The sequence below is a fragment of the Pezoporus occidentalis genome, unplaced genomic scaffold (assembly GCF_034315485.1).
Source record: "Pezoporus occidentalis ecotype Australia unplaced genomic scaffold, CSIRO_AGI_Poc_V1 ctg65, whole genome shotgun sequence".
Taxonomy (NCBI): Eukaryota; Metazoa; Chordata; class Aves; order Psittaciformes; family Psittacidae; genus Pezoporus; species Pezoporus occidentalis.
In genome coordinates this window covers 448,900-476,034 of record NW_026915998.1, presented here as the reverse complement: position 1 = coordinate 476,034, position 27,135 = coordinate 448,900, and the positions used below count along the sequence as shown (strand labels likewise).

At 44.5% G+C, this 27,135-nt stretch overlaps 1 protein-coding gene across 2 annotated transcripts; it reads right to left on the bottom strand.

Annotated features, from left to right (window-relative positions):
- Positions 1 to 3,758: 3,758 nt before the first annotated feature.
- LAS1L (LAS1 like ribosome biogenesis factor) lies at positions 3,759 to 26,399 on the bottom strand. Of its 2 annotated transcripts, none has more exons than XM_062640474.1 (13): positions 26,182 to 26,399; positions 25,528 to 25,653; positions 25,291 to 25,360; positions 24,122 to 24,203; positions 23,044 to 23,232; positions 21,218 to 21,264; positions 19,487 to 19,596; positions 17,613 to 17,702; positions 16,590 to 16,801; positions 15,856 to 15,991; positions 14,900 to 15,279; positions 12,859 to 13,000; positions 3,759 to 4,166 (listed from the first exon to the last, which is right to left on the bottom strand). In XM_062640474.1, exons 1-13 carry the CDS (start codon positions 26,382 to 26,384, stop codon positions 4,076 to 4,078), a joined length of 1,878 nt encoding a protein of 625 aa, XP_062496458.1. In that variant the 5' UTR covers positions 26,385 to 26,399; the 3' UTR covers positions 3,759 to 4,075. The 2 variants fall into 2 exon arrangements, with proteins under 2 accessions (XP_062496458.1, XP_062496457.1); XM_062640473.1 differs by having other exon boundaries at positions 16,590 to 16,805; positions 17,617 to 17,702.
- Positions 26,400 to 27,135: the final 736 nt, after the last annotated feature.

Here is a 27,135-nt window from a genome sequence, read left to right as displayed (position 1 = left end):
TTCTTTTTTGTAAGGATGACATGTCAGTAATATATTAACTTGTACTTAAAGATGACTTCACTACTGTTCGTCCTGTTGTGGTTGTATTGAGCTGCAGTAGTTGGCTTTCTTCATCTGTAGAATTAAACATTCCTGTTTAATGGTTGTAAACTTTTATAAATCTCTTTGGGTTTTTTTGGTTGACCCAAATATAATGTAAGTCTTAATGACAAAACGAGTGAAAATGGATGTGAAACCAGTACGTGGTATTCGTAAACCTCGGTAGTAGTAAGCGTGCACTGCTCTAGCTGCTGCTGCATGTACCCCATTCACTAGCATGAGTCTGTTTAGCTTCTGTATAAACGCTCAAACTGTGAATTTAACAGCAGAAGGTGTGGGTATGGTTGCTGAGAACAAGCAGAAGGAGCCTCATTACAAAACCAAACCCAAACCATCGCTGTAGGTGAGTTCCCCCGTACGTGCTTGTTCTGCCAGTCTGCCCAAAGGGGCGAGTTTTGGCGCTGTGAGGTTCTGAATGATCAGGTCAGAACACGCAAAGAATCTGCCCAAATAATTCAGTTCCAGAACCGTTGGTGACCTGTGCCTGTGCTGCACCCACACCCCCCAGGCAGGAACATAACATTTCAAGGGGCGCATTCTGACTACGGTCATTGTTAAAGCTCCGTGCTGCAGGGAGGGAACTCATCGTGTCTGTGAGACTTTGCTCCGCAGAGCTGAAGTATTACTTTAAGCTTGACTTGCCCTAAGTTTACCTGAAGTATTAGTACTCCAGGACTCGTCACTGTGATTTCTACAGTGAGTGTTCAGCTTTAATACTCCTCTTACATCCCCGTAGCTTGTCTGTGCGACAGAGCCTTTATTAACTGTCTCTCTTGCAGTATTTCAACTGGAAAAGTACAAGTGCACTGTCACTTCAGTTATTCTCATGCCAGGGTTTGGTTATTGAAGAGCCATTATACAACACCTATGATTTTGGTCTGTGGTATTTAACATTTGTAATGTATTAGAAATAAGAAACTCAACAAAATCTCAGCTATTCCCTGTTCCCCTCCGCTCTGTGTACCAAGTTTGCACAATTATTTAGTAACATGAAACCTGTTATACTTTATATATCTATATATTTAAACTTGCTTATTTAATAAAACCGAGAGCCATTGGATTATTTGTTTCTAGCTTTTTATTTTGTCACCCTCTTTAGAGGGGAGCCCCAAAAGCTGCTCTGGCCAAATTGTTTCTCAGTAGTTTTAGCAGATTTACTCGAAAATAGCCAGATTCTGAAATCACTCCTAATGCTCAGACCTTCCATCTGCTGACACCCGTGAAGGAACAGGGCAAAAGTGTTACTGTTCTTTAGAAAGCAGAAGAAAAAGTACTCTTGGAGTCCTGCTGTGTTGTCACAGTAACGTCCTGTATCAACCTCTGTAATACATTTCTTTTGCTATTTAAACACTTCTTCATTTCCCTTACTCTGGGGGACCCCATCCGGTTTCGTTTATTACCATTGCTTGGACTCCAGGTGCTTTAAGTTGTTGGGTGGGGGGAAGGAAGTAAACCTAACAGAAGGAATATGACACACAAAGTTCATCTCCATCTGGCTTTGCCTGAACTTCTCACCCTTACCATGTTCGCTCTCACAATGGCCAGGAACAGGTTCGGAGACAGCACAAACCCAAACAGAACCAGTAAAAAGCCCGTATCACAAAGGTGCTTTTTCCTAATCTCAGGCCCTTTGTACTCAAATTCACCATTCCTGAACAGAAATACAGACTAGATTCTAGGGGATATTCTTACTGTTCCAGGTTTCCCCCCAGACACCGTAACCCCTGGGTAGAGCTGAAGTCCTTGTCAGAGCAGCTGCCTTTGGGAATGAGGAAACAGAAGAGTGAACACTTGGAACAGCCAGGAACAAATGCCCAGAAGGTTCCACTACTTCCAGTTCCTGCCACTGAAAAGAAACTCGGAAAGTCCAAAAGCGGGGTCACAGGCCACAAAAGCAGCAGACCCAGGCCTTGACTTCCTCAGCAATTCCCGTTAGTGTGATTTATTCCATATAGCCCCAGTTTCTATCTCCAATCCCTTCCTCCCTTTAGAGATACCTTTTCCAGACAGTAAAAATCTGTCTGGAGAGACCGATTTACCGGGAGAAAGCAGCCTCCAGAAGTGCTGCCCAATGCAAGGGAAAAATGAAGTCATTTGGGAGCACACCGGCACTGCCTTTCCTACCACCGCTCCGAACGCGCTTCTAGCAAAGAAAGCGTTTGTGCTGAAAACAAATGTTACCAAGTAAACTTCTACCGAGGGGGAAAAAATGCTACGTAGCACAGTGTTTGCCAGCGTCACCCTTTCCTGAGCGAGCTGTTGTGTTTGCACTGACAGACCTCAGAGTACCAAACAGGGTAACTTAGAACAGACTAGTTCAACCAGTAACACCTTTACTGTGCAGCCAAGGTAATATCTACAGTGTGCTGCTCTCAGGGCCCTGACAGTTCAGTCTGTTTCCATTTCCCTCTTGCTGGTGTTAAAAGAGGGGAAAAAAACACCCAACTATTATCACCTCCCTTCTCAGAGAAGCGTGCCAGTCCTCCCCTTAACTTCCTTACAAGAGAGAGCTAACACAAGAGCTCCCTTTGTCCTGAGAGCAGGTCTGGCTATGAAATTACTTGCCAAATACAGCAAGAAGAAACCCTCTTCACTCAAAATGTCATAAATAAGCATGAGGAACTGCTGGGTAAAAGGAGAAATCTCCCAAAATACAAGAAAGGGAGGGGAATTACACAAAAAAATTGCTCCTGAGACAAAGTTTGGTTTCTTTAGCATCAGCACTGCTTGCTTTTAGCCAAGGAAATGTACTGGGTACCTTTCACTTCGCACAACTCTCGGCTGTCTGGCGAAGAGCAACCGCAGTAGAACAGGATGACACAAAGTCAGAACACAGAAATAATCCATTAGAGACATTTAACTATGCCTTTACTTGAGAACCAGCCCCAAGTATCCGTGAAGCTGCTGCTCTAAACTTGAATTTCCACCCTACCCAGTGTCCTGCTGCAGCCGTGTCCCCCTCTGCGTATTTCTTTCTGCAGAACACCACATAATGGCAGTAGTTGCTCTAAGGAACTAAGAGGATTCCCCATCACAGCTTGCACTGGCATGTTCCTATTTAGCCTGTAAATACTGCAGCCTATTAGACTGGCGCAGAGAAAGGCTCGGGCACACTCCAGCTCCAACAAACTCCTACTGAGGACTCCTGCAATAAATACATGCTTAAAACTCCAGGTTTTTTGGACAGGTAATTACAGATGCCTCCAGGTTTCCAAGCCCTTGAATACAGGTAAAGAAAAACCAGCTGGAAGTCCTCTTTCTGACCAACTTCCCAACACAGCACTTGAGCCCATCCCTGCAGTGCTCACGGCAGCTCTCAGCAAAGACCACAGGATTAGGTACCAGCCTTGACAAAATCGTGACCAGAAAATAACATCAAGCAGAAAACTCTCATTAAAGAGGCAGGAGAGGCCTCAAGGCTGCCACTGGGGCAAAAGGGTGAGGAAAACACAATACTCAGAGATACTTCAGCACTCCAGTGCATCCTAGACCTGATCCCCGCAGCTTCATGAGACATCCTGGCTAGATGAAAGCTGGAGCACCATGCAAACTCATACAGGACAGTATCAGCATCACTGAACTAGGAAGGGCTCAACAGTGTGGCTAATGAGGCCACTGCAGAATACCTGAGTGGAAAAGGAAAACCAGGATCCAGCAGGAAGCTTTGCCTTCAGGTGGCTGCATTTATTAACCGTGAAAAACATTAGGGACCACTGAGGGATTCTGAAGAACTCTGACTGTATCTGGCAAACATCAACTAGAGCTAATGGTTCAGCACAGTGGTTAAGCAAGACAATGGTTACCACACATGGAACTTAAAACACCTCCTTCAGAAGATACTGATTTTACACGGTAAATATCAGTAAATCTTCACCAAAAAGCCCATCTTGGAGTGGCCGTTTCCCCATCAGCATCACCAGTCCTCCCGTGCCACTTGTCTTGTGCAATCCTGGAAGCCACGGAGCACGCTGCTGTCTCAGAAAAGCTGAAGGCCACTTTTGATTTTATGGAAGTCACTCTGGGTCCATAACAATCCTCCTGTCACCGGAACGTTCAGTTCTGCAGAGCTGCGAGAGGAACAGAAATAAAGCACGTGAGCACTGAGCCGAGTTATAAGCTCACGTCACCGGGGTTTGATGGCACTTGAAACTTACTGACAACTTTCATTTCCAAAAGGAAACATCAGTTCTTGTTTTAGCTCTGAACGTCTGCCTGCTGGAACGGCCTCAGTTTTTAACTGGTTTGGTGAAGAGAGGCAACAGCCCCAAGGTGCCAAAGGTACCAAACTTCAGCAATAACCACGCAGCAGCTCGCATCTGACCCTTCATCTGTCCTCTGCAGCTGGCACAGGAGCTCACCAGAAGTGCTAACCCAGCGAGTGGTCCGTGTGAAGAGTGTCACAAGCACTGCAGCGCCAGCACACCCTGCACGTGGCAACTTGCCATTCCTATGGCTTTACAGAGGAGCCACAGGAACTACTGCTCTTACAGACTGGAAAGGCAGCTGTTTGGTGACACCACAGCACGCTGTGTAATGTGTAATGTCTAATTCTGGAAGGCATCTCACTCAGACAGGCGTAAAATCCCTTTTCCCTGCAGAAGTGACCCAGTCAGGGCTGAGCCCCAGGAGATCCCCCAGCACAGCGCACAGAGGAACAGCGAGATTGGACAGGGTTCCCAGGCATCAGGCACTGTCAAACACAAGGCTCAAAGGACAGCTGGAGAACACAGGTAAACTTATCCCTCTCCAAAGCCTCACGGTGCGAAGGAACTTCAATCACTGCCATGCTGTTGAGTAGGTCAGGAAAGGGTTTGCTTTATCGTTTTGATTCATTTTATGAGAATGATGAAGGTGAAAACTAAACTTTATCAATAAACCAAATCTTTAAAGGATCCACTTGAAACCTGGTGAAGGAGAAAAAGGGAAAACCTGGTTGCCTTGTGCATGTTTTTCCACTTCTGTATTCCTTATGCCTAAGGAAAACTGATGCACTCCCAGCTGTAACCTACCATCCTCCAGGGTTAAAATCCATTCCCTGCCTACTCACCGTCTTCACCCTTCAGTACATGTTAGCCATCCCTCTCACCTATCCGCTTCTGCGTCTCATCCTTAGGACAACAATATCCAGTCATTATCCATGACCTTTAAATGATGAGTCCCATTTCTGAAATGTCACATGGATGCAATCCCCACAGCAAGTGCATGGCAGCAGCTCCACCCTCAGGAAACTCCAAGTGGTCATTACCTGCCAAGTCTGCTCCTGTGGGCAGGTAAAACTGACACTGGGAGGAAAGAGAAAGCACATGTCGAGGCTTATCACTGAACCCAAACCTCTGCTTGAGGATGACAGCATCTATTCAAAGCATCAGAGGCTGGCACAGCAAACTTTGACAACACACACACAGCACATACTAAAGAACACTAAAAGCCATCTTTTGGGACCAGGGAGGAAGGAACTGAAAGCTTTCCCAAAGTACCTCAAGCATCACAGGAACCTATGTTAAAACAAAGCCAAAACCTCTGAAAGCAGTACATTTGTGCCACAAATACATGCAGCACAGAAGCCAACAAGGCATGAAGAGGAGGGCTGGTATTGAGCCATGGCAGGGGTTGGAACTGGATGATCTTAAGGTCCTTTCTACCCCTAACCATTCTGTGATTGTATAATTCTATGACTGAAGCAAAGACTCAGCTTCTTTTGAGGCACCTCCTGGACAACAAAGTCTTGGAACTTGCATGAGAATCATGTTAAGAGCAGTTACAGATCTTGTCACTGGTATTATTTCAAATGAGGCTGTGTCAGAGATGACAGCAGCTAGTTCTGGGTAAAGCAAATTTCAAGACAATTTACAAATTCCTAGAAGCAATTCATTATAGACCTCGATGGCAATTTCACCGCTGAGTATGTGCTGCAGTTGTTCCATATTAACACACAAAGGCACGCAGCAATCTATGAGAAAGACTGTTGTCAAGACAATATGAAAACATGCCAGCTCACAGTGAGTAGAAATCCCTGTGACCTTCACTGTTTCAAGTTCCCAGGATGCTACTTTTCCAGCTCCCTTATGCTATGCTTGTTTTAGCTGCTACCATTTTCCACCCAAGCAGCAGCTGAACTTTGGGGTTAGCAAAACGATTCCTCATGCACCTGCTTTGTGAACTGCTTTGGTTTTCTCTGCAGTAGGAGTTCAAGAAGTACAAGTAATTCTGTGCTACACAGAACAGGCAACACGCTCCGTGCAGGTCTGCAATGCAGCAGTTAGTGGGGACTCAGCTTCTGTAACATAAGCACGAGGCACTGCACTGCAGCAGAAAGCAGCTCTCACACTATTTCTTCAGGAAGTCAGCAGCATCGTGTTCATCACCTTCCCTCTTCTTTTATTTCATGGTGTATGAAGAGAACACTGAAGGTAGGAAGTGAACAATACCCACAGCCTTAACTGTGAGACATTAACTGGTGGCTCAAGCTTCCCCCGTTTTTAAAGCAAGGTTTCTAACTAGGTTGTGTAACTGCTGTCACTGACGCTGGCTCCACAGCAGCATCAGTATAAGCCTCTCTGCAAAGCATCACCACAGAAATTCAATCCTTGCCCCCAGGACAGGCATTGCAGAACAGGTTTCATTCTCTCCAGGGCACTTTACAATTGTGCACTATAAAAATGAAATGGCAGCTTCCCCCTAACCATAAAACTGCAAACAATCAATCTACACCACCCACTCTGTCATTAATTCCTTAATGTCACCACATCTCTTTTCATGTCCCTGCAAGCACCAAGTAACTGTTACCTACAGAGAAAAGCACCAAAGAAACTGGAGAAAACAGGTCCTTCCAAGCTATTCATTTGCAGATACCAAGAGGAGTGTTTTGGCACATGTGAGCAAGAATTTATAATGCAAAGTAGGTTTTGTCTCTTCCAGGAACAGAGGAGCTGCTGATGCCAAACATTTCTGTTCTGGTTACCAGCAGCTTATTCTCCAAGTCAAGATAGGGACTGGAGTCAAGTGTGTAGGCAAGTACTATAGCAGAGAGTGCACTGCTTCCTGAAGATAACCCGTGTCATTCCAAGGTTCTTGCCTCTGCTGAGTATCTTTAGCAAAATTTCCCGTAACAGCTACACAAGGATGGTACAGAGCAGAAATTCCTTGAAAGCTATATACTGCAGCTAAGCCTGGAGCCTTCCTGGGAAACCTTCAGCTGGCTGACAGACAGGGGGGCTTACCCTATAGCAACTTATTTGCTCTTCTTCGCTGTACAGCCAGGCTGCCCTGTCTCCCACAGCCATGTCTGTTCTGTCTGACCTGCTGCTGCTCTTCAGATGCACAGAAGCAAGGATTGCTTATTTCTGATTTGTTGCAAGCAATGGAATCCTAAACAAGGCCTAGAAAGTAAAACCTAGAGAATGTTACTTGAAGGATGGATAACTTATGGTTCACTGTTAGAATACCATTGAACAGTGCATTCCAAAGAACAGTTTATGACTAAGTAAAAATCTGACTTTCCAATGCTTTTTACAGCATGGAGGGGAGAAAAATGCCCCTCACATGTTTGCCATGGGGAAGAGGCCTTTTAAACAACCAGCCATGCATACTTCCTAACTGTTAACATTCAGGGAGAAGGGAGGATGAACCCAGGAGATCTCCCAGAGTGTGCATCATGCTGTTATGGCCCAGACTGAGCTGCACATCAGTTCTACCACGTAAAAGCATCTGCACTAGCTGAGATCAAAGGTCTGAGTTGCCTGTCCCCAGCTATGTTCAAAAGCAGATGCATGAGCAAGCACACAAGCACAGAACAGTGTTCCCAATTACCCTCCCACCTGCCAGCAGCTTGTGAATCACAAACTTGCTGAGCTAAAGGTCAGCCTTGTGTTCAGATGCACTTGTTGACATGTGGGCGTTCGTTTTGTGCTTGGTTTATTTTCTTGAGACCCTTTAAGTACGTGGCTATGCAGACTATTCAGGCAAGGATCTCAAAGTACCTTCACAGACATCCTAACTCCCAGAACCACAGTTCCAGCCTCCATGTTGATGTCACTGATGCTTTGCGCTTGAAGCATAAGGAAAGCAAGTTTTGGAACACCAGAAATCTTGCCCACTTTAAGGGATTTGCAAAAATGCTAACACGTTTTACCTCCCAAAACTCTTTCCTATTATCCTTTATGCCCTCTAAATCCAAAGAATCAGATCCCATTGATTCTGAAGTCACAAGAGGGGATATTAAGTCAGGGGCAGACTGGAAGCTTCACCAAGTCACCATTTAACTGTAACACTCAGTTACTGCTTGCCAGTGCTGTAAAACTGCTGAGATTTGAACTGCTTTGCACAACTCACTGCAACAAGTAAGTATCACAAACACAACTGCACGTGTCAGCGTTTGATAAGGAGGAGAAAGGAACAAAACACTGAAGGAGCAGCAGGACCAGTGCACCCACTGGTTGCTGCTTCATGGTTCTGCTTTCCAGGTGTTAGGAACTACGATGGAACACGGAGGGCTTTTTCGTCTTGGAACACCAGCAAAACACGTTGGAAACACTATCTAGAAAACATCTTCAGGTCAGCTGCCAGAATCCACAGCTGAGCCTTTCTTGTAAGAGGTAAGCAAGCACAACTTGTAGCAGTGGTAGGAAAAAAAGATAAGAGTGGGAATTAGATGAAAGCAGTCAAAACCAAAGTAAAAGCAATGAGAACACAGTTAATTACCTTGCTAATGAAAAGCAATAGAAACTGCAAGGGGCTCTGCCAGCTGCAGGAGCAGCCAGCAGTATACTGATGGCACAGACTTCTGAGGAATTTGGGATATAGGAGAATGTTGTCATGGTGATAAATCTCAATTCTTCCCCTTCCCTGTGAGAGTACAGAAGCATATTGCCACTGCTGGCACTTGTACTCAGCAAAACAAACAGCCACCTCCTCACTCTCACCCCACAGAGGCTGGAAGCTGCAGCAGAACCACCACTGCTATAGGGAGGGAAAAGGAGACAAAGCAGCTGTGGCTGGGAGACAACAGAAGAACAACGAGATCATCCCCTCAACCACCTGCAACCGGAGGATTAGAGGCAATAGAAACCAACACAGATTACCAATGATCCCAAACTGCTGCTGCTACCAGAATGTGTGGAATAAAAGCAGGAAGGATAAAACATAGGTAAGCACATCAGGTGCAAAAACTGGGCAGCACCACAGCAATAGGGTCTGCTTGTTATTTGCACTCGGTAAATACTCACATTCCTCAGGAATCCAGAAACAAGAAAGCCTGGTGGCTTTTATCCCCTCTTCTGGGGGTCTTTTGCACTACCCCTCCTCTATTGAGCTGAGCCTATCAAATACATGCAATTTGGCAGGGACAGTTTGTATAGTCTCACCTAGGCTCCCTTTTCCATGGAAGGTTGGACGAGACGACCTTCTGAGGTCCTTTCCAGCCTGGGCTATTCTATGGTAGCCCATTACTTGGAATGGAGCAGCGATGCACATGAGAACAGTTACATTCCATGGTAATTCAACACAATTTTCTGTTCTTAATTCTAGTCTAAATTTTATCTAACAGATGTTTCCAAAGCCAAAGTCAAGCTGAAAGTAATCACATTTAAATACTAGCAGTGACTTCACTGCTGACACTAGCAAAGATCTTGATGTCAATAGTAGATTTACAAAATACCTAATTTATTAGTAATTTTAGTGGATTTTTTATTAACAAATTAATTGAGTAATAGTGCTGTGGATATTCAGAGAGCAGATTTTAGTACAGCCAACTTCTATCTCCTTTAACATCTACATCAGTGGTAGGTTATAGTTTCTATGTAGAGGAATTCCTTTGCTTGTAGAGCCGAACCTGGAGTCATGAGGTGATTTTTAACCCCTGCTAGTCTAAAACCCACTTCAAGAAATACACTGGGATTTCAGAACACCTGAAGCCTACAACACAAGTCAGAAAGGGCACACGCTACAGCTGGTTTCAAGGAGCAGCTTACAAACAAGCCCGAGCAGTGAATCACACTACTCCACATGCACTCATTACAGCCCCCGTAATGATGATTCCAGCTATCGTGCTCAGAAAAAATGAACTGAGCCAAGGAGGATCAGATTAAGAAAACTCCCACCAGCTCCTGTCAGAGCCTGGCCAGAAGCCAGGGGTACTGATTACTGCAGACAATTAGAGTTCTGCTGCAGCTCCTTATTCTTATCAGTGATCTCACCCACCTGAACATCAAGTCAAACTGCTTTCTGTTTGAAGTCTCTGAGATAAGTATTCTGTCTCTTGTGACTACAGTGAGAGTGCCAGGGCTCTGCAGATCAGAAGCAGGTATGTAAATTCCAGGATCTGCCTTATTCCCAACATGGAACATGTTGCAAGAACCATGATTCACGGCTGGCTGACACCAATGGGCTCTTTGGCTGAATCAAAAGTGGGGGTTTGCATCTAGTATAGTTTTCCTCTTCTTTTTGGGAGGATAAACTATCAGAAGATGAATGGTGAGCTGCTCTCTTCACAGTCTGAGAGGAAATTCCTGCAGCACTCAAAGCATAGGTCCTACCAGTGATTAACATCATTCAGGAGAACTCAAAAACTTGTTTACCTTCTTGATATTAAGAGACCAGTTTTGGTCCTGCCTCTTGTGAAAGTGTTGGGACCAAGGACCTCATTAAATGTTTGGACCATCACAAGGAGCAGCAGTAAAGGACAGTTTCCTTCTGATTACCCAGCAGTTTCTGAGATGCCGATTTTACATTTTGATTGGATGAATCAAGCACAAACAACACCATCTCAGCAGGCCTGAACCGACCAAAGAGCAGACTGGTCCTGGGGAGGATGCCCAAGAGGATGGAGAAGAATGGAAACCTTGTCTGTTGGAAGGTTTGAAACTGGAATCTGAAGACAACTCTGAATATGTGAAAATATGAGTGTGTACTGGAGCTCTTCCCAATGCAGCATCCCAGGCTGCATGACTGTCACTGTTACTCACATTTTCTGGAAGGTACTAGATTTGGCCCATCAACTACAGAGAAAGAATCACTGATAAGTCACCCTATCGAGTGTTTAAGAAAACAACTGCCATTCACTTATACTCTGAAGTGTTCCTTGGATTAAAATACATATAAACCCATCTCCTGTTGTGTATGTGATGATACTCATTTGACAGCTTACACCATTTGAGTTTGACTTCAAAGGGTGAAATAGCCCTATTAAAATGTCTTCAGTGGGATGGTTTAACTGGACAAGCTTCATTTAGCAGCAGCGGTGACCTAACTAAAGCTTTATAGAATGCTACTGTTATTTCCATGACAATCTGTGTTTCTTCACTGAGGCAAGATCTGCAGCTGAAATTACTACCTGCAGCTTTGAAAAGGTCACTGGGCAATGCCAACATAGTGTGGCTGAGGATCAGAGCCCCAGTGAACAGAAACAGCTTTCAAGCCTGCTGAGGCTGTGCTAGTAACTTCCAAGCTGCTAAACAGCAGTTTCTCATAATCCCTGCAATGGTTTACTTTAAAGAGAATAGGAGTGAAGATGGGAAGATTATAGGAAGGCTTCCTCAAAGGATATCATGGAAAGCACGTTTCTGATTGCAAATTATGCCACTGCACTTAACTTTCAGATAGTGCAAAAGACCCAAGGAGGGCAAAACAAAAACACATTCCCTGAAAGGAATGAGAACAGCAGCAATTGCAAATAGCAGTTCTCAGACTTGGCGACATGAAAAGATGGAGACAAATGCACAGAGGTAACTGTTGTGTACATTCTTTCAGCTTTGAAGGATGCCTGTGAGGGCTTCCTGAAGTAACTTCCTATGATACTGGTGAGTTGCCACAGCAAACCAGATAACAGTAACTTCTGCCTGTGCCCATCAACAATGCAAGCATACTGTCAGTGCAGTATGCAGTATAAACAAGCAGGAAGAGTTTCCCGTTGTGATGGGAGATGGTGAGAAGGGAATTTATCTATGCTATTCATCCCAGGATGAATAACTGGGACTGCAGTGACACAGACCTTACTCAGGATGCACATTATAGTCCCCATTTCAAGCATACATAGAAGAGACATGTTTGCATTCACTGATGTGAAACTCTCAGATATTTACCACCCCAGTTACGTACAACCAATTCCTCCCTCAGGTGTTACAAAAGCAATCTGCAGTCAACCACCTTCTGTGGCTGTCTTCTCTCCTCACCTTTAGGCATTCCCATTAATGCACCTCAAGAGTGCTTCAGCAAACCACTGTGCGTTTTACAATGACTCCTCCTTCCTACACAAGATTAGCTAGTGTGGGAAAACTGACACTGGGAGAGCCTAAATGACTTCCAAGGCTCCTAGCCCTGATGGCTTTAATTGTAAGGCAACAATTCTTCCCATTAAAGTTATTCTTCCCAGTGTATCACCAGGCACACTTTGCACCAGCTCAGTAGCTTGCTTTAAAAATCCTCCACTTCCACGCTGGTACTTCTAGGGGATCAGCAGACTGTATCTTACTGTCAGACTAGCATCAGACAACACTGACAGCTGTCAGCAGTCTCAAGAGCAGACTGTTATGCTGTTACACAAGCACTGCACAGGGCCTTCCAAACACACACATTTCTTGCAAAGCCCATGAGCAGTGCAGTTAGTAGATACCAGAGACAGCAGCAGATATCTGGGTCAAACTATTTGGTCAAGCAGAAGTAAAAAGGAAATCTCATCCTTACTTTTTCATGTTACATAGTACAAGGCAGAGACAAATGTATTTCATGGTTCAGGGGCAAAGTCCCGCCCACACTATTACTCACTTTGTATTGGGAGACTTCCACTCATCTCTCACTGGCTGGTCAAGCAGGGACATCATGGAATAATTATCCAACATGAGACCATCAGGGTCATCTGTCTGACCTGGGAGTTTCCCAAGAGGAAAGTCTTGCCATCGAACTTCATCTGGATAAAAACAGAACATGAACAGGAAGTCTGAGCTCCCCAGAGATACTTTCAAAGAACAAGGTCCCCCTAAGTCCACAGATGCTGTCTCATGCAACCAACCTGGCCACTCAGCAAAAAGGAACAATCTCAGGTACCCAGCAAAAACTCTAGTTCATAAGAACATGACAACATCTTGGGAATTCTGCTCTTTGTTTTTACAAGCACCTATTGCTGTTTCCTCTCCATGACTTCACATTTGTTAAATCCGTCTTCCAATGGGGGCCTGCAAGTGCACAGTGGGAAGCCATCCACCACAACGGATAAACATCAGTGAGTTCCACTGTGGTGCCAAAACTTCAACAGGGAAATCCCCCATTAAATTTAATTCTTATTTCACAATGAACTAAATAAAAGATACAGATGATTCTGTGTCACTGTTGTGACAATAGCATCTCTTAAGCCTGTGTGCTTTCTTGATATCAGAACATTTAGTACTTAATGCTTACCAGCAGCTCAGAAGACCAGCAGACAGAAGCCTTCACAAGTGAGGCCACTCCACTCCAGAGAAACAGCAATAATTACACAGAGTATTTGAGATCCCTACTAAATATGTACAATTTGCCCACTTCCTTCTTTTTGCCTGAAACTGGTTTGTTTTGTGTACCAGATATCTACTCAAAAACCTCAAGCACTGCCCTAAAGAACGAGCAAATTTCTCCTTTTATAGCATTCTTGGGCATTTAATAGAATAAGAATAGAACTTAATAGAACACCACCTAGGATAGTGCTTTCTAAGTATTATAATTTCACAATTTAAAAGGGCAGAAATAGCATTGGGCAGCATCCAATGCAGCTGTAAGGCAAATTACCATTATATCTACATTTAATAGGCAAAGTCCTCTCTCTGGGGAACAACCCAGCTCATCAACCACATGTTGGCATGGGTTTGTACATACCTACTGACTGCAGTTCCAAATTGTTTAGGGATCTGTTTAGCCACACAAATGTTATTCAAACAGAAATTCAGTTTACCCACAACCAACCACAAAAACAGAATCTTCCCAAAACCCGGGTGGTTCAGGATACAATGCATGTTCCTTCAGTGAAAGCTGTGCTTCATCTGAACCAAAGTCACTGAAGCAGAGGACAATTTTGCTTCTGTTCTCAAAAGTCTGGCTCTATAATGCTGCTCACAGCAGCAAAGGGGGTACAAGAGTTCATTGACTCCTAATGGCTGTTTTTCTTCTACCTTTAAATACCACTTTGCCTCCAACTCCTCTCCACCAACTTTCACTTCCTTCTTCAAATCCCTCCATAAATCACTCATCCAAAAATCTTCTTAGCTACAGAACCCTTCACCACAAAGGGAAAGTACAGCTACCAAAATAATGCTAACAAAACACTGGATATACTGTTTATTCCTCCTAAAAGCTTCCCTTGCCCCTTTCTTTTGCTTGCCACCATGTTGTAACTGCAGTTTTCCTGCAGCGTGGAACTTACGAACATATAACTGGTGCTTTCCAGCACAGCCAAACTGTGCTTTTAAATACCCCTCCAACAGGGGTATTTGAAATACCTGACAACAGGATTCCAAGAAACATCCAGATGTTTTTGCCATTCACAGCTGCACACACACTGCTCCATCAGTTGGATACACTGGCATTTTTAACAGTTTGGAAAAGCCTGATAAAGAATGTAATGAGGAAGCAATAACCTGCTCCTGGAAACAGCACTCACAGTATTTCACAAGTTTGAAAGCTGACTCCTGCACATAAACCACAGGTTTCAGTGGTCTGGCATTTTGATGATTTTGAAGCACGCTTCAATTCTGGCCAGGCCCAGAGGGCTGAGCTACTTTTGCATGTTGATTAGTACCTGCCAGTGACAAAGACTAGGTCTTACAAAATCATTTCTTACCTGCAGTGATCTGCCAAGCAGACCCTTGCAGTGCTGCCCTTTTCTCAGCAATAGCCACCATGTTACCAGAATGAGCAAGTCCTTCCAAAGGATTTGTTTCAGTCACCATGTCTTCTTCCTCCTCCTCCACCTCCTCTACGCTGTTTTCTCTCTCCAGTACATCATCTTGTTTCTCTGTAGTCTGACCTGGATTTTTAACCTGATTTTCTTGCCTGGTCTTCCACTGTAAGCTCTCTATAGTGTAAATTGGCTGTTCACTGCCGTCTGAAGAGAGGCCTGGGCTGGACAAAGGCCCACCTCCTTCTGTGTAAATGGAAGCGAGGTAGAGAAGGTTCTTCCGTGAAGAACGTGGCAAGCGAGGTCTCATGATTGTGAGGATCCTAGAAAGGAAAAGAGCAATGTAAAAGCCTTAAAAGAAGATTCCAGATGAAAATCTATCAAGCTGAGCAGGCTTTTAAGTGTGAGTGTCCTCCAGGCCAGCTTATTCGATACATCTCCTTTAAGAGGCAAAAGCTGACTATTCCCTGGTGGGTAGATGCTGGAATACTCATTCTTTGTGATAAAAATTAAGGACTTGGGATACCTCTAACTGAATTCCTGCTTTGCTGTTTTCATGTGGAATAGTTACCACCTGTGCTAAATTTGTATCACCTGTATATGCAGTCACATCCCTGCTACCAAGTCACTTTCTTCTGACCAGGCTGCTTCTGTTAATACCCCCCCAGGTAATCTCCACTTTCACTTTGAAAGTGCAGTCCTTCTAAATCCTCCTCCTTCTTCTCTTGGTAGAATCTATGAGGAGATAAGCAGCAACAAACAGGGCTTCATATGCACCTACCACAATTTCTCCTAGATGCAAAGGGAGGGAAGGGAACACAGCTGTAACTCGGCATATCTCAAGGGAGGTGGCCAAAGACGTTACAAAGCACTGTTTGCTGTCACAGGGTCAAACTTACAGCTGAAGAAGGTGTGGGGTTGCCCAGCAGGGAGCTTCCAAGCAATTGTCAGTCAGTCTTATCCACTGCAAAGGAACTTTATGAAGGAACAGCTCCTTCACCGCCACCTGTTTGTTACAGTGCTGTCTTTTCTTCCCTTCAGAAAAGATAAAGAAAACAACAAGGTGATCAAAACTCATTAGAAATATGTCCTTCACCCTTTGCATTGTTACTGAAACACTCATCCGCAAACAAGCTGGCATTCCAATCCAGCTCCAAGATGTACTGACCAAATACATCAAGGTTGTTACAAGTGACTTGCCAATGCATGGACAGCTAGGTTAGCTCCACAAGACATGACCACAGTGAGGTGCAGACATTCCCAACCCAGTTCTGTGCATGCCATCCCAGACAGGAAAGCCATAAGATGTGTTTATAGAATATTGTACTAGTATCTGGAAAAAACAAGTATCTGGGCCTGATCTTTCATGGGAGAGATTGGCTTTTCCTGTCTTGAGGAGGCTGCAGCAAAGCTGCCACTAACAATTCCGATTTTGGGCTCAGAAATACATGACATACATAAGCTGCTGGTTGAAAAGTGTAAGGAATGCAAGAAAAAAAGCTCTACGTTCACATAATGAACTGTAATAACTGGGTTATTACACTTCCCAGCTAAAGGTCACACCACTCTCCTAGTTTTCACTATAGTAGAGAACAGACTCTTACATATACATAGACATTCCAGACGTACTCACCAGCGTTTACTTTGGCAATGCCAGTCAGCATCTCAGATATCCAACTGATTAAGAACTGAGGCCGGAGTTCTGAAGAGTCAGAACATTCCTTCAGCTCCATAAACATTTTCTCTATCAGGATCTGTGTAAAACTTCGGGAAAGGAGGCCTGTCAGCAAAGGCTGCCAAAAGCAGTAAAACGTCTGAGGAATTTTGAACTGCCATAACTCCTTACTGGCTGCAATAAGAAGCAAAAATAAACCACAGGTGTAACACTCGTACCAAACTAAAGTAGCTTGTTCTGAGATCGCTGGCTCCAGGGTATTTCTTGGGATCCTCACTGAACCTGATGCTATCATTTTCTTATGCCAGGGAAGTAAAATAAGCACCAAATTGATAACACAACATCTAATCACGTTGTAAGACACAGGAAAATCAATCTGAAACTGGGAAGGAATTAGCAAAACAGGTAACTTCACACATAGCGAAAAACTATTCTGTCTAATGGTATGCAAAGAGAAGGCACATTGAGCAAAGAAACACAGAATCAAAAAGTTCCTATATTTTTACTACTGTAATATAGTCACAGCAATTTGAAGATCTTCCTTGGAAAGTTCTTTGGATGGTATTTCCATGAGGTGCCGGAGCAAGAGACACGTTATTAACTTTCATTCCTAAGCATCTAATTCTCTTGCAGAAAACCCATGAACTTCACACGTGGGCAAAAAAAGAGAAAAATCAGATTTGCTTCAAAACTTCAGCGTAGAAAAACTTGTGGGAATTCAGGAAATCAGTAACTACTGCAGATAAGGGCAGAGATGAAAGCGTCAAAAGACGTTGTAGCCCAGCAGCATTCATTCTTCCATGGCAAGAGATTTATGGCATGACCATAGCAGGGTCTGGAGAACAGTTCAAAAGATTCTTAAGGACCCAGATATAGGAAAAATATGCAGAGAACTGCAGATTTCAATATAATGAGGAAAGCAAAAGAACACACTTGGACATAACACCAGCTATTCACCTTTTACTTTTGGTGCCAAGACACTAACCTTCATATTTGATATTTAGCATCTTCAGACAATCCATCTTTGGGATGAGAAAGCCATCACTGATAAGAGCTTCAGCCACTGTCTCCCTAGAGCAATCAGAGCGTCTTATTAATGCCACTTACTCCTTTACATATCAAAACACCACTTGCACCAGTTCTGAAACAAGTTTGAGAGCTTCTCTTTCTGTGCAAAGATCCAGCACTAAAATAAATACTCCTCAGAATGAAAATCAAGGTGGCCATTTTCAAATGCTGAATAAATTCCACAGAAACAACCACTTTTGGTATCAGACTCACTGGATTTGGAATGGTAGTACCCATGTCAAACATGGCACATTTTGGTATGGAATGGATGAGAAAATTTGTCTTCTCCAGTAAGGGTCAGTTCCAAACCTAAACAACCAAGCATGACTTGGATCTAAAGTCTGGAATTGTGGAACCAGCACTTACTGGAAAATAACACACACACAGAGATCTATAAATAAGAACATTCTTGCCAAAAGTCCCTCTGAACAATGAGGGGTGTTAAATGCAGTTGCATTTAACACCAGGGATTTAAATGCAACAGCAAAATCTCTCTGCAGTAGCATCACTACTGAAGGGTTTGGTTCTCTGCTAGTTTTGCAAGCTGTGAGTTGTGAAACAGTCCCCCATCCCTGGCTGCTGCAAGTGGGGGATTTCCCTGCACATCAGAGCAGCTATTTTCATGAAGTCACCTGATCATTAGGAGTCACTCAGGAAACCATGAAACAGCCAACAGAAACAAATCCCACAAGGCAAAAAAATAGTCTTCTAGTCATAGAAACCAGCTTCCTCTCTTCTTTAAAGCCTGTGCTTAAAGGAACATTCCCTTCCCCACATACCTGCCCTCCAGCCAGTACAGTGTCAAAGCCAGCACAGTAACAAATGTTTAATCAACAACCCACCCCACTCACTTGCTGTCCATTCTAATAGTTTTGGCACTGTTGAGATAGTGAATTCAGCCTAATTCAGTGATTCTTCCAAGAATCACTCATGAAATGTATGTAGTCTGATGTGCTTAAGATAGACACTTGAGATTATTTAAAGGGAAAAACATTAGCATGGTTTTGTGCTAGCAGGAAAAAACAAGCATTGCAGAGCCCTGGAACTGGATGGGTATTCCAAGTGTTTGTATTCTCAAATATGCCACCCATTCCAAGGGTTTCAAAAACAAAGCTGCCCCAACTCCTTCTACCACACAGCTGATGTGAGGTGCAAATACCTATTTATACATAAAAGCAGCTGCACTTGGTCCATCTGTGTTCTGATAATGGCTAACAGAGGATGCCTAGGGAGACAGTATCAGAATCAAAGGTAGATGCAATGGCTTGCTTCCACTAGTACCTTCCAACCATCTAACAACATACAGTTTAAGTAACGTAGAATTCGCACGTTTACCAGCATATGTCTCTCATTACAGAATCTTTACACCTTCTTGCTCATTACTCCATGCTCAGCAACTAATGGGTAACGCCACTAAGGCGCAAGTCTCTTCCTCAGGGTTTTCTTCTGGCACAACATCTGATAACATCTTAAACTGATCAGCAGCTTGCATGGCATATACATATATTTATATTCAAAACATCAGGAGTTATAGCTCGTATCTGTAACATGGTATTCTCTCCCCTCTGCAGAGTTACACTGATTACATTTCTCAGAGTTGGAGAGGATCTTCATGTAAATTTATATAGTAATAATGTCTCAACACACTGGGTCATAGAGGCCCTTGTAGTAATAGAAGTATAGAAAGCAGAGAAGAGGCCCAGTATTGTCTTACAATTTTGAAGAAATCTAAAGGTCTACAGGCCCAGCTCTGCACCTTTCACCTCAGTTCCTTATCAGAAACACACCTGTTCTCTTGCATCAGGTCTTTGATCTGAGCCAAAATCCAGTCCACTTCTGAAGAGGTATCAGACCACTGTTCTCGATTCTTTGAGACAGACTGTGCAGTTTGCATAACCTGAGGGAAGGAAAAAAATCCATGTATTAACAGAAAATATGCTCCAGTGACAAACAGAAAGGCATTGCTATGAAGACAAGATGCACATGCCGTATGTACTTCACCAACAGCGCTTCAAAAAGCTCACAGAAGTTCCCCTTCCTAGGGGTATGTTAAAAACTTAGTATGAGCCATGTTGTACTTGGAAAAGTCCTGAACTAAAAAGGCAGCAGCACCAAAGAGTCACAGTCCTGGCATCTTCATTCTGGTTCTAAACCTTGCTCTCCCTGACTTCAGCACAAACCAGGACAGACTCATTTTGAATCATTAACTCCCCATGTGGGGTGGAGATGAGATTGCCTACTCAGGACAAGGTTTTGTCACTCATATTATGCATACAGTAGATGAAAATGTCAAGTCAACACGGCCATCCAGGCAACCTGTCATCAACTGACAGCACCTGATGAGTAGGAGCAATACACAGAACAGACTACCAGGTTGTACCAAGAATGGAAGAGTACTGGAGGATAATAATCCCCTGAAAGTTAGTGATTTCTTGGTTTGATACATACCTGATCTGAGTCTATCCAGCAAGGTGAGACATGCTTCTACTACATTCTCCTACTTAAGCTCACAAGCTACCCAACTGGCAGTTCTACCACCACCTCCTTCTATAAAATATTGGCAAGAATCATGTAACATCACAAACAACTATCCAGCAGATTCTTTCTGGAAGTCAATAGCTACTGAGAGAAAAGAAGAAATTATTTTTCCTGCCAGGCAGGAATGTAATGTAAAATGAGACTGGAAAACCAAGGTGTCATTTTCAGGACTGTGATTTGCTCTTTCAACCTATACATGCAAAGCTACAACTGCATGCAGAAGATACTTTAGATAACAAATCAAGTATTAACACATGACCTAAAGCAACTAAAGAACCTCTAGCCTACCGATACAATCAGCCACTGGGCCATGCAAAAATACATGATGGATCATGGAAAACAGAGGCTAATAACTTCTGAATGACAGGTCTTCATTTCCAGAGACACCAGGATGAACAGGAACAACCAGAGTACTACCTGGACAAAATCTGAGATTTCCAACAGCTATACATCTTTTATAAACATAAACAAAGTGTTTGCATTAGAAACCATCATAGCTCAAACTGCTTGTTCTCTGCAGCAAAGCTTTACTTTAGCAAGCCATGTGTGACAATACTAGGAGAGAACAAGGAATTAACCAATCCTCCCTCCATACATGCAGCAGTCATGACTCCCCTATGGGCCATGCACTGGACAGCAGCACTACCTTTAGGTGCGAGTACACAACCTGGCAAGCATTGGTAGCACCATGGTCACTGGTGTACTGCCACCCCATAGCACTAATACAAATACCATTGCTGCATCACTGATGCTCCTGGACAGATTCTGACCATGGGAAGATGCAGCAAGGAGAAAAAAGTTATCCCTGCAGTTACATGAAATAAACTCCTAGCACAGTGACTTAGTTGTGCTGCACTCAGGTATTTCATGAGGCCTGGCCAAGAGGATCAGTTCTTCAGGCTGGGCAAGAATGAAGAGACTTATAGCCCTGAGTGGGAAACAAGAAGAACCGAAAGTGCTGACGATGTGACTTTACGTACCCGAAACTGCTCATTCTTGTAGGATAGCAGCACATCTCTGACTTTTTCTAGAAATAAACATAAATACATAGTTTAAACAGAGAATGGATCAATACAGGAACTCTGTATCTGAGAAAGCTGCTCAGTTCTGAATGTACACTCAAGGACAAAAATCAGTCAAATGAAGTCATAAATTCTGATTCAGACAACACTCTGAAGACTCCTACAGCTTTCAAGCCTTTCCAGCAACATAAATTTTATCAAGTGGGGTTGAACCAGGAGTCCAGGATTTTATCACTAACAGTGGCCAAAGAGAGAGAAAAGTTAAGTAAGTCCAAACAGCCTCCCCCCCCAATCCCTAAATAGATCATTTTAGGAAGAAATTATTCCCATAAGCAGTTCATGTTCTGATGTATACGTGTATTCCATACACTTGCATTTTAAACCTATTGCAACAGCACTGTGGCTATTCACAAACCAACCACACCTCTACTGAACTTCAATAAAGTTTAATTTACCACCTACATGAAATGTCCTTTCTCCACCTGAGGACCACTTTTACTGTACCTGAAATAGCACCATCTTTCAAAAATACTTCACCATTCAGGTGTCACTGTCACCTGCTCTCAGAATGCCCACCACCCCATAGCAGCTAGATGCATTTGAACTGTACGATTGATACACCACTGCCATTCCATTACTCTGGAATAAACAAAGAATATATTGTATCATTCTGTTGCTCTCTTTTGGCAACTGCAGAGGGGTGTTCCTTTTTGTTAGGGTAGCCAGGGAGAGAATGGAATAGCACATGCTTGGATCTCATCCAAAATGAAATAAGACAGCAGCTCAGACATACACTCTGACAAGAAAAGTGGCAAGTGCTGCTGCATTCCAAAGTTCAGTACTGCCTCCAGGCTTGGATTGTTCTCAAAGTGCACAACAAATCAGCTGATATTTTCTGAATCACAGCTACTGTATCTAGTATGAGTCTGTTATAAAGGAATCTAGAAAGGACTTGCAATAAACCCATAGATCCTAAAGCCAGAAAGATCATTACAGTCCCCTAGTGTGACCTTCCAGGGAGCAATAAGGGTCACTTCAGCACTTCTGCACACTCTCTGGACCTTGGATCGGTCTGCTGTTATCTGTTGGGCAAGTTACTACCACAAGCATGTCATATTTTGTTATTTGAGATAATGTTTGACACCTCACATGGCTCAAACTTGCAGACCAGTCATTCAAACTAGAAATCCACTTTGAGAAAAGCTCCTTATCTTAGGTTCAAAGACTTATGGTGATAGGAAAGCAGCCACTGAAAAAAATTATCAAAGTTTTCTCACTGTTTTACACTTTGTATCTTGGATTATGTCCAGGTTAAGTTACCTGTGCTGTTTTTTAATCCTACTGGCAACTAGGGATTTTTCTGTCCACATTTTGAAACTGGCTGAACTGCTTTTATTCTGCTCTTGCTCAGCTTATGAATCTACAGAGTTTTGAGAGCTATAAAAGTACCACAGCCTTCTTTGTCCGTAGTGGCCTCAGTACCAAAACTGTGGCTGTCAAGGCACTACACCTGATTTTTACAATGCTTGGTCCTAAACCATCCCAGTGAACTGCTGCTACTGATCAAGATACTGCATATTTAACCGACGATGTTACGCTACAAATTCAGTGAGCTAATAACAAAAGTCAGTCACCCCAAAAATCCACCACAGTGCAAAAAGGAATCCCAACACCTAAGCTGAAGGTATGCATTGCCAGGGCTAGAAGATGGCACTTCTAAACCAATTTTTGTAGCACAGGGCATACCTAATCCGTGTATCTGCCACTGTTCTAGGAGCGCCTACCATGGAATTCCTTGTGTTTCTGACAGGCATCGTGCTGTGGGGCTTGAATCTCCCATTCATCATTGTCCAACTCTGCATTTTCTTCCACTTCTTCCTGCTCATCTTCATCCTCACTTTCGTCACACACATTATTGCCCAGCTGACGGCTCCAATAGGTCTTTCGCAGCCAGTCCAGTACGACATCACAACCTAAGGGAGAACAGGAAAGATTCTCTTCTCAGTGAGGTTTTCTTTGGTACTGAAAAAAAGTGGAACCACCAAACCAACAACCAGTCAAAAAACCAACAGTATCACAGGCCTGGTAACACCCATCATCATTCTGGCAACAAAAATGACTGGACACTGTTACAGTGCTGCACCTTGCTCCAGGTAGGCCAAATTTCAGCCCAGTGGTGGTGCTGTGATGAGAAAATAAGTCAATTATTTAATATCACCATGACCAACACAATGTCTGTAACAGTTACATTCATTTTTGTGCAGAGATGACACTATGCATTCATTAGATAGAATGGAAAGAAAGTCTTTTATCCCATCACTGTTTCACCACCCAACTCAATCAAGGACCCTGTTGAAAGTTATTTAACTGCCTCTTCAGTGCTTAACGTGAAGTTCCTGGGAATCGCTTCAAGTGCCATGAGCTGGTCACTCCTTCAGTCTTGCAGCACCTACTGCATTTCTGCCTAAGCGGGATTTTTAGAGAATCTCAGGTATCTCTACACCATCAGGAAAAACATTCACCTCTTTTCCTGAGACCAACTTCTTGTGCTATAAGGCAAGAGAGACGAACTACTGTTTCCAGTATTTTTTTCAGGGGAAGGAGAAAGTCTGTGGACAACTGCCTGTGATGCATCACAGCCTGGAGCCACCGGACACAGCTCAGCTACCTCCACAGGGCTGCAGGAAATCCTCCCAGTGTCTCACACTACAAGTTTCCCTGCCAGGATGAGCACAATGCCTGCTCTGCAGTGTCCCGGAATGGAGGGAAGCATGCACCCCTCAGGACCTGTGGCACTGGCATTGCTGCCCTGAGCCCCTCTCAGGCCAAGCCCTCCTGATGCCACCCACCAGCAGTGCTCACCCTTGCGGCACAGAGCCAAACGGGGCAGCTTCCCATGGGTCAGCTCGTGACGAAGATCCACAACCCAGATAGGGATATCCACCTGGAAGAACAGCCACTGGTGTTACCCCACAGCTCCCACTGCATCATGCCACAACAATACACAGCTGCAGGGAATCTGAGTGGGAACAGCCTCATCCAGGCCACTCCTACACCACAGTCCCCTAACCTCCCACTTCAAGAATGGGCTGGGATTGCCTCCTCTGGCCTAGAGTCCTCACAAACTTGGGATTTTACAGATTAAGTTCTTCAACATTACTTGCAATAACAGATGTGTTCTTAGACAGAGTTGCTATGTATAATTTAAGGGGATACTGAGAAGCAGTTTAATTCATTTAAACTGGATGAGTTTGCATAGCAAAGATACAAATCATATCACATATAATACATAAATCATACACACTCTAGCTTGTGCAGTTTTTTACAGCTTTCCTAAGGACAACTAACTTTATGCAAGACCTCTATTTTTCAGACTGATCAGTCTCAAATGATGAGAAACAGCACCTTCCTTGAAAAAGGTCCTCTTATTTTTCTTAAAAACCCAGATAAAAACCCCCAAACCACCATATCATTCTCACACAGGGGCCCCAGACAAGGCTGCGTAAACAGGAGAGTCTCAAATACTGTCAGTTCTTCACTTTCAAAACTTGCTGTTCAGACCCAGATGTGGTGCTCAGTGCAGATGGCAATAATAGGACTCAAGCTGGTCCTGCTACTACAGTTATAGCTCGAACCTTCCCTTCTCCACAAGGAGGCCAAGCTCACCTCAAGCGAGGCACAGATGAAAATGTCTGCAAAGGTGATTAAGTGCTTTTTATGTATAGCATTGCTTGTCGAAGACTAGAATTCATACATAAATGTGCGGCGCATATGTTAAATGGGACTATCTACACAAAAATCAAAGACTTTTTGATCACACGTGACTTAAAATGCTTTGATGATCATCAACTTGTTGCTCCTACTCTGACCTAATTACATCAAGCCTCTTCCAAACTTTGCAGTTGGAAAGAACTGGCACCTATATCCCTTATTTTGTCTACGAAAGAATGATGCCCCCCAACTCCCTCCACCAGATGCATAAGCTCTGTGTATAAGCGTAAGTTATCAAGTTACTCTTAATAAATATTTACCTCTTTCGCTAATTGCCTAAGAGGAATGTTGACCATTTTCTGTTTCCTTTCTGTGATCAAGTTGACAAACCTGCAAGCAGGTTACAGAAATGATAAATGATTACCAAGAGCTGCAGAGAAACTTGGAACCCCTGAGAAAAATCCCCCACATGCTGTGGTCCCGGAGATGCAAAGTGAAATTAGACTGGTGAATAATGCTATCTGCCCAGGTCTCTCACAGCACACTGGTCTGCCTACCTTACCAGAGCCAGCCCATAAGAGAGGATGAGCTCATGCGACTTCAACCTGCCAGATGAGTCCAGGACCTTACAACGGATCAGTTCAGCGGTGCAATCCACTGCAAGAGGCATTTTGGGACCATACCTAGATATAAAGGAAACACAGGTGAGCAGTCTCACAAGAATACATCCCCCCCGCAAAAAATGGGTAACTTTTGGGCTACGTTTTGTGCTCTATGCTAGCTAACACCCTGAGAAACAATATGCAAAAAGTCAGGAGAGGCTCTTCCCAGATGGTTTTTATTTACAACAGCGATTACATCACTGCACCTAGGCACATGTAAAATGAGTACTCACGGATACACTAAGCACTCTCACAATACAAGATGCCGTATCTAGACTGCTCTCGCCTATGGATGCAGCAGAGGCAACACAGGCTGAGGTGATCTGGGGGCCCTGCACCGCTCACGGCAGCACTGCCTCGGGAAACCCGGCTGTGAAGCTGCGAGCACCCACGGCTCCTACTCCCCCCGCTGCTTCTGCAGGAACCACACGCTCGAAGCACCGGCAACCGGCCGGGTCCGGAGCACCCTATGAACCCGACACAGAGAGCGGCGGGAGCAGGCCAGCGGAGGCCCCGCAGCGCTCCGTGCCCGCGGTGCGCGGCCCGTACCGACTCTTCCAGGCCGAGACCCGGTCCAGCGCCTCCTGCTGCAGCCGGCTGTCCCCGCAGTACAGCCCCACCATCACCTGGTCCCACTCCGCCCTGCCCCTCCACGCTACCACAGTCCGCAGCGGCCTGAGCCGCTTGCGGGCCGGGGACCGGGACCAGCCTCGCCGCCCGCGGCGCCACGACTCCCCCGCGCTGCCCGCCATGAACCCGGCTTCCCCCTGCGCACCGCCCCGCGCCTGCGCACTGCTCCCGGGGCCGCTTCCGGGGCGGGGAGAGCGCACAGGAGGCCGGGGCTTGCCCTGTGTACCCTGGGTCTCAGAGGACCAGGGGTGCGATGGAGGAGCTCTAAAGCTCATCCAGTTCCAACCTCCTGCCATGGGTAGGGACGCCTTCTACTAGAGCAGGTTGCACGGGGCTTGGAGCAGGCTGGTCCCCCCCATTGATACACTCTTTTGGACCACGGCCAAAAGAGGGTGCAAAACAGGCAAGCTCTCCCCTGATGTAGCTGGAGACAGGGGAGGGGCAGTGAGATGTGTTGTGAGGCGAGTGAGGACAACAGTGTGAAGAAGAGGGGCCAGAGGACTTCAGGCAGGGTGGTGAACTTGGTGGGATGCATAACATGGCCCCAGTGGCGAGACGTGAAGGGATAACATGGGGCTTCACACGGGATCTGTACGAGCTATCTGAACTCAGTGCCTTTGGAGCAACCTGGCCCCCTCCAGTGATAAAGATAAACTGTTTTGGGCCACTCTTTTATACTCTTTTAGGCCCATGCCAGGCACCATCATGGGCCTGAAGGGAGAGGGAAGAAGCAGCTCCCCTGACTAAAACAGCACACATTGTATGGATGCTTTCAGTGTCCCTGACCTTCCAACCAGGGAATGAAACTTAACTTTTTTTTCCAATTTCAGTTGTCTTTTGCAGTAGGCTGTGTCAGGCTATAGGTCACCTTAT

Coding starts and splice junctions, on each gene's coding strand:
- LAS1L (XM_062640474.1), bottom strand. CDS start 26,384: ATGGCGGGCAGCGCGGGGGAGTCGTGGCGCCGCGGGCGGCGAGGCTGG. Junction 24,204..25,290: donor TTAGGCAATTAGCGAAAGAG/GTAAATATTTAT, acceptor CTGTTCTTCCAG/GTGGATATCCCTATCTGGGT. Junction 19,597..21,217: donor ACAAGAATGAGCAGTTTCGG/GTACGTAAAGTC, acceptor TCCTTCCCTCAG/GTTATGCAAACTGCACAGTC.